General features: G+C 36.5%; 1 protein-coding gene across 1 annotated transcript; it reads right to left on the reverse strand.

The window, feature by feature from the left end:
* Positions 1-680: 680 nt before the first annotated feature.
* Positions 681-2,654, reverse strand: LOC126055277 (uncharacterized). Its single transcript, XM_049843887.2, has 3 exons — positions 2,514-2,654; positions 1,651-1,809; positions 681-1,205 (listed from the first exon to the last, which is right to left on the reverse strand). The coding sequence occupies exons 1-3, from the start codon at positions 2,565-2,567 to the stop codon at positions 711-713; spliced, it is 708 nt and encodes a 235-aa protein (XP_049699844.1). The 5' UTR covers positions 2,568-2,654; the 3' UTR covers positions 681-710.
* Between the last annotated feature and the right edge of the window lie 9,666 nt (positions 2,655-12,320).

Below are 12,320 nucleotides of genomic sequence, written 5' to 3' on the forward strand. Positions count from 1 at the left end.
CGAGACTTAAATACTAAGACTGCCATCCTTGATACAATAGAAAAATTGTTGTTAGGCAGAAGTTTGCCTACAGTCTAACTGATGTTTTGCAGAGTGAATACTTGTAGTTTGAAGAATAATAATTATATTGAAGTCAATAATATCGCTACAGCTTGTTTAAAAAAACTGAAACCTTTCCTCGATAGTCATAAGTTCATTGTTAGCATATCTCCTTTGTTTCTTTAATCCGGGATCAGGCCAGTCCCTCGGGTCAAAGTCAAACACTGTGGTCGGATAACGACAGTTGGTGAACACACAAAATTTTCAAGCAGGACCTTTGACCAACACAGGATTATCATAATAAACGACGTTTCGTGAAATCCATTGAAAAGCTTACTATGAAAACAACATTCAATGGTATTAGTTGATTTGTACGTTTTCAGATTCGGAATTTTCATTTGAACGTTGCTGGAACTGATTTTTATTTCGTGGGAAAAATTATTTGTGGATCTGCAATATTTGAGTGTAGAAAAATAGGTTGTTGTAATTCCTGCAAGTCTCTCAAAATATCAATACCTACCTGTATTTTTGCTATAAAGCTAACAGAGATATTTTGATCACGAGAGCCGATCTATTTTATTTGGTAAAATCACGCTAATAAACAACTCTTTTTACAATAAAACGTATGTATTAACAAAAAATACGCAAATTACAAAATTATATGACATAGATTAACCAACGATCTTAGCTAAATTCGAGAAATCTGGCCACGTATCCTCCGTTTCGTTGGCATTAGCAAATTTTTTCTCCATCTTAATATCCTTTAGAATGGGCAAAGTATTGGTACTTGTAACTTTTTCTTCAGATCTTGTTGTGGCGTCACCTTTACTGAGTCTTTGATATTTGACAATTAGTTCTAGAACTTCGTGTTGCATTCTTAGTTTGACGTCTGCTGTGAGGTTCTTCATGGCATTGCCTACATATTGGCCGAAGACGAAATCTTCGCTGACTTGTCGTGAAAGGAATTCTCTGCCGAGTTGTACGATGATGTCCTTGACCAGGTTGGTGGCTGTTGCGTTGGAGACGTTGTGAGAGACTGCCTTGGGAGGGTGCTTCCAGTGCACCTTATCGTACTTTGGTCGGATGGGAGGAGGACCGATGGCGACGGAGATCACCTCATCATTATCGATGTCATCTTCTTCTAGAGGTGTTAGATGTCCTGATGGCTGTAAAGGAAATGTTTGAGATATGTCCACATTCATTTAGAAGTTATATTTTACTACGTTGTGATCGTTTTTGTTTTGGTACATCCTTATTTCAAATCTATATCTCTGTCTCACAACCCGTTAAAAAACAATGATCTCATTAACATGTCACTTGGTATTTGATCAGATCGTAGAAATACAATATTTTATTTATTATAACAATAAATTCATAGAATAGAATAGAATCATTTATTTGCAAACATGCATACATACACAAAACATGATGTCAGTTTGAAATAGCAGAAAACAGTTTCTCTAAAATAAGACGTAACGTTACAACCTTTTTATCGTCCCACTGCTGGGCTGCGGCTTCCTCTAACACAGAGAAAGATTTAGCATTAATCACCGCGCTTGCTCAATGCGGGTTGGAGATACTTTATTATAAGTCAAAGTTAAAATTGTTTACCTTTTTCCTGAACTCCCTAGCTCGTGGCGTGGTGGCCCGTCTCTTGGATTCAGGCTCAGGTAACATGTGTCTCTTGGAGTGGTAGTGCACCGTCCTTCGAGGGTCGCGGTCGTTCACGCGAGCCTCTCTTCTGTCCTCCCTGGATGTGGTCCATGCAGCCTGTAAAGTTCGGAAAGTTAATCTCATGGTTTTGATACACCACCAGCAGCCGTCTAGCTGGAGGAAAAATGGATGCATGCAAATTCTTATAATTTATAATCTTGGGAAATTGATTATTGGAAATAGTTGTTGTTACTATTACAGCCTTTTTATCTTCCCACTGCTGGGCAAAGGCCTCCTCTCACACGAAGAAGGATTGAGCATTAATCACCACGCTTGCTCAATGCGGGTTGGTAATTTCAGACTATAGTCCAGGTTTCCTCATATTGTCATTATCGCATTGGTGTCCAAGATATACTTAGAAAGTACATACAAACTTGGAAAGTTACATTTTGTGTTGTACTTGCCTGACTTGGAATCGAACCCACACCCACATACTTAAGAGGTTGGTTCTTTACCCACTAGGCCACTACGACTTTTTTTGGATTGGAAATAGTGGTCCATGGGAATTTATCAGGTAAACACGGATATAAATGTTAAAACACAGATCGATTGCTCCTGATTTCCGGGAGTTGTAGCTATGCAAGCTTGAATGGTGAATCGATATGCCTTACGGCATGAAATAGTAGGTACTGATATCCGATCACATTATTCTTAATGTAACCCGGTTTTATATTATATCTAATCAAACAAATCTTAATCCAACACTACAATAGCTCTTTTCCTAATTCACCAAAAAACAACCAGAAAATAAAAATACTCACAATAAAAACAGGTGAGAGCACTAATAACAATATCGACAATTTTTTCCCGTCCATTGCTACCGGCAACAAACCAACGACTGCGGTGACCACGCTTTCGAGACAACAAAGCGTTGTTTATTTACAAAATAAGAGTTGTTCCACATATAGCACAATGACTGGTCCAGGTAAACAACACGATATGAAGAATTCTTTATGAGCAAACATTATAAAGTAACCAGATGATGTGTCTATTGCAGTTGCAAGAATTGTTTGTGGCAGTGTCGTGTGTCATGCTGTTGTGTTCCTGTAAGTGTAAGTCAGGAAGTTGTAAAGGACTGGTTTCGTTTGATGGTTTTTTGTTTTTTGTCCCTGTCCTGTTTCTTGGGAACAAAGAAGAAGGAACAGGACAGGACAGGGAAGAACCTAGACTAGTGATTAATTGAATTGATAGTGATTGTGATGAATAAATATATTTTTGAGTTACGTTTCTTTTAGAGAGTTTAATTTTAATTGTTTAGGTGATCACTAGATTTTGGAAGTGGCGGTTTAATTTTCGAAAATCCTTTGAGTAATCTTAAGACCTCCTCTAGTTGTGTACCAACGAACTTCTTAAGTATAATCTCCGTAAGTGCGAAACGTGATGTTCCCGCGAAATTTTCTACAAAACATCTGTTTAAAATGTAAAACCATAAAACGTTAATGGAATTTATACGGAACCCATAAAACTTTTAAGTGGGATCGTTTGTATTCCCACCAAATCGTAACAGGACCAAGATACGTGACCTCTGGAAGTTAGGTAGATCACCCCTTTTAGGTGTAATTGTTGGTTGAAGAGGGAGGATGGGGGGTTCAGGGTATACTGGCCTCATCATATGTTGCCACGTACAGACGAAGTTGTACAAGTCGAAAACAGGCTCCTTTCGCGATTTAATTAGATCCCCGCTTTAATTGAAAATATGTTCTAACATCAAATACGCAAATAAATGGTTTGTACACGCTTGTACCGTCAGACTAAAAGGTTAATGAGGGTTTTGAGATTAATTAAAATTGTGTATAATTGCGATCTTTAATGGCTGTTTATTTATTTGGAGAGTATATTTTCTCGGAGGGTATAAAATAACTAAAAGAAGAATTATTTTTGGAATTTTTCATTTGGTGAATATTTATTAACGAAGGATACACATTTGGTTTATATTTTTCACGAAGATCTAAGCGTTTGAAAAAAATAACACTTTTTTACGCAATTCCTTTACATTCCATTTCTCAAAAAACTATGCTATAAATTAACATACCTTATTTATTAGCCTATGTTTTTTTGGTTTAAGTAAAACCGCAAGATACGTAAATTTCAATTTACCTACTTGTTAATTTACTTACCAACCGTACTTCCATCAAGTCACGTAGATATCGTAAGCAAATTCAGCATTTAACTTAACTGAAAACTTACGTTTGTGAGTAACTAAGTAAGCGCTTACACGAGTGATATTCATATAATTAATTCTAATTATACTTTCGCAGAAGATTCTCGTGTTTACGTGCTGTCTTGAAGTTTACGGAGTTACTTTTGCAAATTATATAAGGTTTGATATATGTTATGTACCTATGTATGAATATGGCTGACATCCGTGTTCCTAATTTGATTACTTTCTTTTAATAACAAAATTTCTTAATAATTCTGCTTTGAGTAATTTATTGGGTAACTAGCTTCCGCTGGCGGTTTCACCCACGTTCCGTAGAAACAACTTGCCTTAGCTGTCTAACATAGAAATTCAAATCGTACCAAAAGTTCTTGAGATTAGCGCGTTGAAACGAACAAACCAGCTTTAGATTTATATTGGGAATAAGATTGGAGTACATATAGATTAATGACATATTGTTAGATTTTTTTGATACTCGTTAGTGTTTTTGTACTGCTAAATAAATAACAACTCCTATAGAAAACTCCAAAGGTTTCTTGACTTTACAGCAATTTAAGACTGAATTCAGAAACCCTAGCGTAGTGCACGACGAAAGTCTAAAACAATAAATGGCAGAGTGCAGTCTCAGATGAAAAGCCTTAGAAATACTCCTTCATTACGTTGCACATTGTAAACTCGAGTATTTCTGCGTTCTCGAGCACCATGGCTCGAAGTTCTAAAGACTGGAAATAGTGGAAGAAAACTGGTAAATATCATGAAGTGAATGTTGTGTAAGAATGTTTTGAATTTCCGAAGAATTTGGAGTGAGGACGGCCCTGGAACATAAAAGGTTCCAGAAAGGACATAGTATATAGGTTTTTGACAGTAAGACGTTTGACACTTTTTTTTTATGGATACTTTTGATGATTTCATTTCTACCGAAAAAGGGCTTTAAGTAAGAAGATTCTTTGTCTTAAGTCAAACCTAGCCCATAGGTTTGGCTACGAAGAGCAGAAAACTGAGATCAGTGGTATACCACGGAAGATGCCTAAGTCCGATTTTATACTGACACCACCTAATAACGATGATGATGAAGAATTACGAGCTTCACTAAACAGGTCTAAAGATTCTCTTACAGGTATTGCTTTCTAAGACATAAATCCAAGGCCTTAATTTACAACAGAGAGAAATTGGGACGCCCCAAATAATTCAGATACATACCTAGTTTAGTAATCAATATGGCAGACATGTGCCACTTTAGATGTACTGTTCGCGGAAAATAGCATGCAGTGTGCAAGATACATTACAGAAGTACCACTAAGAATTTGCAATTACATCGATTTGTCTGGTAGGTAATAATAATAATGGCGTCCACGGCCGATTACGGTCACGGCGGCTATTCTCATTTAAGAATATCAGCCAGCTGCGCAGGACATATTATAGTGCACGAGCATTTGCGCAGACACAGGTGTACTCCCTATTCCTTCACTCGCACAACCCGATGGGACGGCAATCCGACACGACCGGAAAGAGATCTGGTGCAGGACCGACATTTACGTGCTCTCCGATGCACGGGTGAATCAATCACCAACTTCCAGACTACGGGATGCTTTGTGAAAGTTTAAGAAAACCCACAAAGCGATTTCGGCCCGACCTTGGAATCCAACCCGAGACCTCGAGTACAGCAGTCACGCTTGCGACCACTAGACCAACGAGGCAGGTAGGTATAGATGTATTATCCTATGAAAGCGGGTGACTCATACTTGTATGTGTAAATATGCATCATTATTTTTATCCATGCTTGTTTGTGTAATCTACTAATCAAAACATGATTTACAGATTACGTGGAAATGACTCACACTTTTGACACATTATTCGTAGATAGACTTTGATGCTTTGTGCATCATTTTGGTTTCCTGGAGCAAAATTTTGAGACTGGCACAAAGTCACATCGAGTCTACAAAATCGTTTTGAAACTGGTTGTGAATTCAAGTTCATTCTCACAGACATTTCAAGCTAGAACTTCTGCAATGACCCCTTTAACTAAGAAGCCTCAAACATATTCGGGTGAGATACGGTATCAGTATTGCTCTAGACCTCGAGATATGATACGGTTGATTGAAGCCGTGTTTCACGAAGCTATTGTTTTGAATGACGTGGGTTCTGTATTAATTACAAGTATAGGATAAAGGATTTACACTTTGGTACTTTGAAATGGTTCACTATGGAGAACAAAATGACGAGCGGAGATGAAATAACGGAAAATCTTCTAAGATAGTAGCGTCGCCAAAATGCGGGTGTTCGGGGGACGGAGGACGTACCCCGAATGCCTTCTTTGGAACGCACCCATTTTTTTATAAAACTAAAGATCGTTGATAAATGTGTCAAGAAAATCGAACGCCTTCTTATTTTATTAGTAACTTATGTATATCGTATTGGTTACGACTTAGTCGATCGGTTTTAACTGCTTCGTTGGTCTAGCTGTCGCAAGTGCGGCTGCTGAGCACGAGGTCTCGGGTTCGATTCTCGAGTCGGGCCGAAATCGCTTTGTGGGTTTTAGAAGACTTTCACAAAGCAGCCCGTTGTCTGGAAGTTGGTGATTGATTCACCCGCGCATTGCAGAGCACATTGATGTCGGTCCTGCGCCTGATCTCTCTCCGGTCGTGTCGGATTGCCGTCCCATCGGGTTATTAGAGTGAAGGAATAGTGAGTGCACTTGTTTTACGCATTGTTGACCTAAGACAAGGTGTTTGACTGGCTTTATGCAACTCCACTCGTCTTTCCTTAATCTATAGGTTAAACATATACATAATTTAATGTGGGAATTTTAATACTTATTTGGTAATATTACATTGCAGTTTACATAATTAGTTGTTTATTTGGTTTTCCTTTTCAGCGTCAAACTTTGTGTGGGTATTTTGAGGTTATCTCTTATTACGTAAAGGTCAAAATGCGACTGAACATTATGTTTAATATGTAATTAATTTAGCATTGTTATTTGCATTGCGGAAAACGTCTTTATATGGGAATTCTGATTCACTTAAGTACATTGACATTTTGGATAAGAGGGTAAAAGTTCATATTCGTCATTTCAATAAAACCAAATTACTTCCAGCTAAACAAAACAAAATACACAATTACTCATCTTCCCAGCTTTTTCACAATTATATTGGGGTCGGCGTCCAGTCTAACCGGATGCACCTGAGTACCTACCAGTGTTTTACATACAATTAGCGACTGCCTATCTGACCTCCTCAACCCAGTTACCCGGCTACCAAATACCCCTAGCTAAGACTAGTTAAAAATAAAAGCAATTCCCATTCACAATGACTGAACTCAAAGCCCCCCGTTCACCAATCAAGAAGATAAATGACAAAACAAAAATTAATAAAGAATGCTTTCCATTCTAACTCAATCTATTTGACTTCCCCCACAGGTGTGGTGCTACAAAAAATCTCAAACACCACATTCATGGCATACCCAAAAGCCTATATAAGGTATCAGTGTAAGTTGGACTGCCGACCCCCTTGGAGCGTGAAGGGTTGTGGGCATAAAGTAAATAACCACTAGAGAGCGCACTCGCCAATTTCTTCTAAGAACACGACTCACCGCTGCGGGCGGGGGGACGCCGCATAATCCGCGGCTACTATTGGTCAGTTCAAGGTCGAGTTGCATGAGTACGCTCAGCAAGGGATTGCTCTCTTTCGATTAAAAATTAAAAATATCGATAAAATGTATTTCATCGTAGTAATAATAACTCAATAGAAATCGTATAAGAATATTTAATAAAAATCAATCTATTACAAAAAAAGACCTCCGTACAAGAAATTTTTTGATTCTTAAAATGTATTAATTTAGTATAAGTTTTTCGAATTAATGTTTTATGGTCCTGATTGTTTTTGTTAAAAAACGATAATCGAACGTCTACATATTTCTTGATATATTTTAAACTAGCTGTTGCCCGCGACTTCGTCTGCGTGAGCAATATAGAATTTCCAATTTCGTTTATTTAATCATTCATTGCTCAACCCCCGTAGGTGACAGCGTGATAATATATAGCCTATGTGTTGAACCGACCCCCAGGCAATAGTCATGCAAAATTTAATTTAAATCCATGCAGTACTTTTTGAGTTTATCCGGGACAAACATACAGACAAACAGACATACAGACAAAAATTCTAAAAACTACATATTTGGGTTCAGAATCGATTATGGATCACCCCCCGAGTATTCTTTAAAAAATATATTCAATGTACAGTTTTGACTTTCCTATCATTTTATTATATGTATAGAATAGATAGGTACACGATGTAATTATTCCAAAATTATGAGGTTTATAAAAACTTACTAAGATAGGCAAAAACATTGTTGGAATCGTTGAACTAAATAAACGTCGGCATTGTTTTAAATATTCAAAACAGTTGGGAGTGAAGTGCCTCGAGCAAACAACACTGTATTTTGTTGGGGACCAATTTTCCATATTTCTGGAATCTTAAAAATCTAAAATGAAACATATTTTTTAATTAATGTATATTTTACTATTATCGATATCCACTTCATCCTTAAAGGTAACAGCCCAAATTTCATCGATAAGAATACAAAGGGCAAGAAAGAGATGGACGTATTAGAATTTCTTAATGAAAGAAAGGGACTTTTCCAAAAGACATCAACGAGCGTGAGCGCGGTTCACCAACCACCAATTTAAATAGACCCCTGTGGTACTTAGTAATATAATTAAATCAAAGCCAAATTTTGGTACTGATACTTGCCGATGCCATCCTTTTTGTAACTAGATGTCCTGGATTGTTTCCCGCACCATTTCATCGCGCATGTGGGCATTTTTTTGTTTTTTACTAAAGAAAATCCTCAATAATTTTGTGTGTTCGCAGGTCATAGACTTGGTCGCTACTAAAGGATCGTACTGATCGTAGCCTTGTAGTACGCGCAAAATCGCTAACTTTTGGCGAGCGTCGGGGCACTATATGCGCAGTCAAGTGGTTTTATAGTCTTTGGTTGTGGGCAAAAAGGGGAGAGTTCGAGTCGTGTGAGGGGTCTCGGTTGAGTGGTACATTTTTGTAGTTGCGATATGGAGGTTGGAGTGTCATGGTTATAAACATTTTGAGTGTACATTTTGAGTGTACAACTTATATTCATAACTTGTTTCTGTCAATTTCTGCTCCTTCCGCGTTACAAAGGAACCACTTCGAATACACGGATAAAAATAAATAATTGATTATCTATAACGTAAATGGGCTCTCTAACACTAAAATAGTTTTCTAAATCGGCCCAGCTGCACACTTTTCAGCGTTATGATTTATTCATCTTCCGCTTTTTAATGTGAGTATTTTTCTATAGTGTAGGCGTTCGAGTAAATAACGATTTAATATCAAAAACTAAATACCAAACCTCAATATTCGCTGCTTACATGCAATATTCGTCGTCCACTATGAGGTGTTACCCCATATGAGATCTACCATCAGGCAACGACCTCGTCAAGTCATGAATAAGTGAGTTGTCAGTGATTGTACTGAAACATTAACGCGACGGCCGACGGATTTCGTCTGGCTTTGCCTTTTTATATTATTCACTTTATGTATGTACGTAGTTTTTGATGTATTGGTTCTGTAGTGAATTGGAGGACTTGCTACGTATGCAACAGAAGGTATAAAACAATTTCTCATTTCAGTGAATGGTTTTAGAAACACTATTGATGGTTTTAGTTTTGTCGTCTGTCTTTTTACGATATATTAAGCCTTATTATTATGTTCATAATCATTTTTATTAAGGTTTTTGTTTACAGAAAGCCTTTTTTTCAAAAAGTGCTAATCACTAGACTACACATCATATCAAACAAAGTCTTCCGCTACTGAATTTCATATAGCACCATTAGAGGTATATTCAGGGGCGACATAGCCGTACTAAAATATTCTCAATACTCATTTTTTTTTATTAGCATTTCATATATTCAAAAACATTGACGAAAGGTTTAAAAATATTATACATTAATAAAGATAGTTATTAAAATGTACTTCCCGTTTAATAATGTTGTGATATATTTGACTAAAGAAATCAATATGAATAACTATTGCTTACTACATCCGTTCATTGTGATTAATATTAGTTTACAATAGTAGACGCATCGGAATTCGTTAATGTCTTGTTCGTCTATTGAAAGTATTTCAATGTTTATAATTAACATTTGGATCTATTGTACCTAAAATGTTTTACAATTTGACTAGCTTCTTTTGTAAATAGTGGATAACTACCAAATGGTAGCAATGGCTAAGAGATGATTTTCAGTAAGCATTTGAAGCAGGCTAAAATCTTGCGCTATGGTTTTCCTATAATATAGCAATACAAAACTACACATACCTGGCTTGCGGTATTTTTTTTTTCATAAATATAACAGGGAGAAAATTCTTGAAAGCTAGCTTCAAATACTTACTTAAACATGTCCACCCGTTTTCGAGGTAAGGGGGTAAGAAGCGCGAATCATTTTGGTAGAACCCCATCACAATATCCCATCTGAAAATACCACTTGTACTTCCAAGAATATGAGCTAATAAACATACTATACATAGATACGTACAATATTCCAGCATTCACATGAGTGCAAACAAATCACAAAACTGCGCATTCAATTGTTTGCCAGCACTATATTGCTATTCTCAGAATAGATTCTTACAGTATGATGTTCTGTAGAGTAGGGATTGAAGTATGAATAAGACTAGGTTATCAATACTTTAAATAAAATTGATATGATTATGAACTAGAGTGTTAGATGAAGCATCTAAGAGAGTGTAATTACTTTTGCTTATATGAAAATACTGTCACAATTCTATTATTGTCACTGGAGATATCAAAAATTATAATATTTAGAAACATCCTGAAATCAAATATTTTACTTGAGAAACATAGGTACAGTGGTTAGTCATGATTTAGATGAAGAAATTCCTCAAAGTTATATCTAAGTTCTTCATGAATTCTATTCTATTCTATATGTATTATTTTGATTTTCTATGTCATTTTGTAGCTACGATTCTTCTGTCAAATTACCTACTCTACCAGAAAACTGCACAAAAGATTCACGCAAATGCGGGTCCCAACGAGTGACGACACGTTACGTTGTTTTATTTCTACTCCAAAACGAAAACTAACTGTATCCTAAAATATCTGAAATATTCAAAGTGCTGCTCCCGTCCTCTGCTGATGGTATTCCGTAGATCTCACAAAGCGTGTAATTCTGAAAATTGCACCTTCCACACTGTATGAATTGAATATGCAACGGAAAGTAGTGTTGCAGAATTTTAAAATAGACGAAAATTACTTTAGTTTTGTTAGTTTGAATAATTTTTGGAGGTATTGTTTGGTTGAAATACATTTTAGGGTTAGTCATGGCATGTAAGCTGACAAAAGAAACACAAATGATTTCTATATTTGTTATACATAATGGTATCTATTGGTGTAAGTAAATCAAAAAATAAAAATATAAAGGTGGTGGTGGTTTGTTTAAAGAAACCAAAAAGCCTTGTCACTAGGTATAAGTTATATAATATTATGTTAGTTAGAACCTTGTTGTTAATCTTAGAGCAAAAACACTTGTCTACATAGCATCAACGAGCTAATAATCAGGACATTCTGATCGACAAAAATACGTAAAGCCTCTTGTATGCCGATACCTTTTTCTACCTATCCATTAGGGTTTATGTCCACACTTAAATCTAAACAACAACAGCCATCGAACCCGACAACTACCGTCTAAAACATACCATTAAAAGTTCACAATACCCACACTTGTTCCCTCCTCACCTGTAACCTGTCCTATCCAATATGGCGGCCAACAGTGAAAATCCCGTCATGATTTATACCGACAAACAACTGGAGGGTACATTCACAGTTCAAATATATTCTCTTGTAAACAGTTGTGAAGCTACGTACTAAAGTTCGTAACAATGTCACTCACACACGCATGTGCTCGATGCACGACACTCAGTACTGAAAGTACGGATAGCACCGCCGGTAAAAACTCGTCGATACACATGCGTGTGTGAGTGACATTTTTACGAACGTTAGTAGGTACTTTTACAACTGTAGGTACTTATTCTGTGGTACAGGCAACTCCAAAATTCTTGAGTACAAAGTTTGTCAGTTTTCATTTTCGTGCACGAATGTATTTTGAAACAATCTCTGATAGGAGTTTTGGGCGTTTTGTTGAAAGCTGTACAGATGTTTGTTGAAATTGCTGATAAGAAATTGGATATAAATAAGGATGAGAGAATGATAAATGGTAGGCGTTTTTGTATTACAAGTTTTTGAAATGTCAACCGTTTTAAACTGGTGGTGTAAATAAAAAGTAAAATATGAAAAAAGGTCCAAAACGTAATGTCGAATTTTGCATTCTAAAAATAAATACCAAAAGAATAATAATTTG

Source organism: Helicoverpa armigera, chromosome 2 (assembly GCF_030705265.1).
Source record: "Helicoverpa armigera isolate CAAS_96S chromosome 2, ASM3070526v1, whole genome shotgun sequence".
Taxonomy (NCBI): domain Eukaryota; kingdom Metazoa; phylum Arthropoda; class Insecta; order Lepidoptera; family Noctuidae; genus Helicoverpa; species Helicoverpa armigera.

Excerpts from the sequence above, each read along its gene's own strand:
- LOC126055277 (XM_049843887.2), bottom strand. The coding sequence starts at position 2,567 with ATGGACGGGAAAAAATTGTCGATATTGTTATTAGTGCTCTCACCTGTT. Across the intron at positions 1,810-2,513 it reads TGCTCTCACCTGTTTTTATT|GCTGCATGGACCACATCCAG; the intron begins GTGAGTATTTTT and ends CGAACTTTACAG. Across the intron at positions 1,206-1,650 it reads CTAGGGAGTTCAGGAAAAAG|CCATCAGGACATCTAACACC; the intron begins GTAAACAATTTT and ends TTTCCTTTACAG.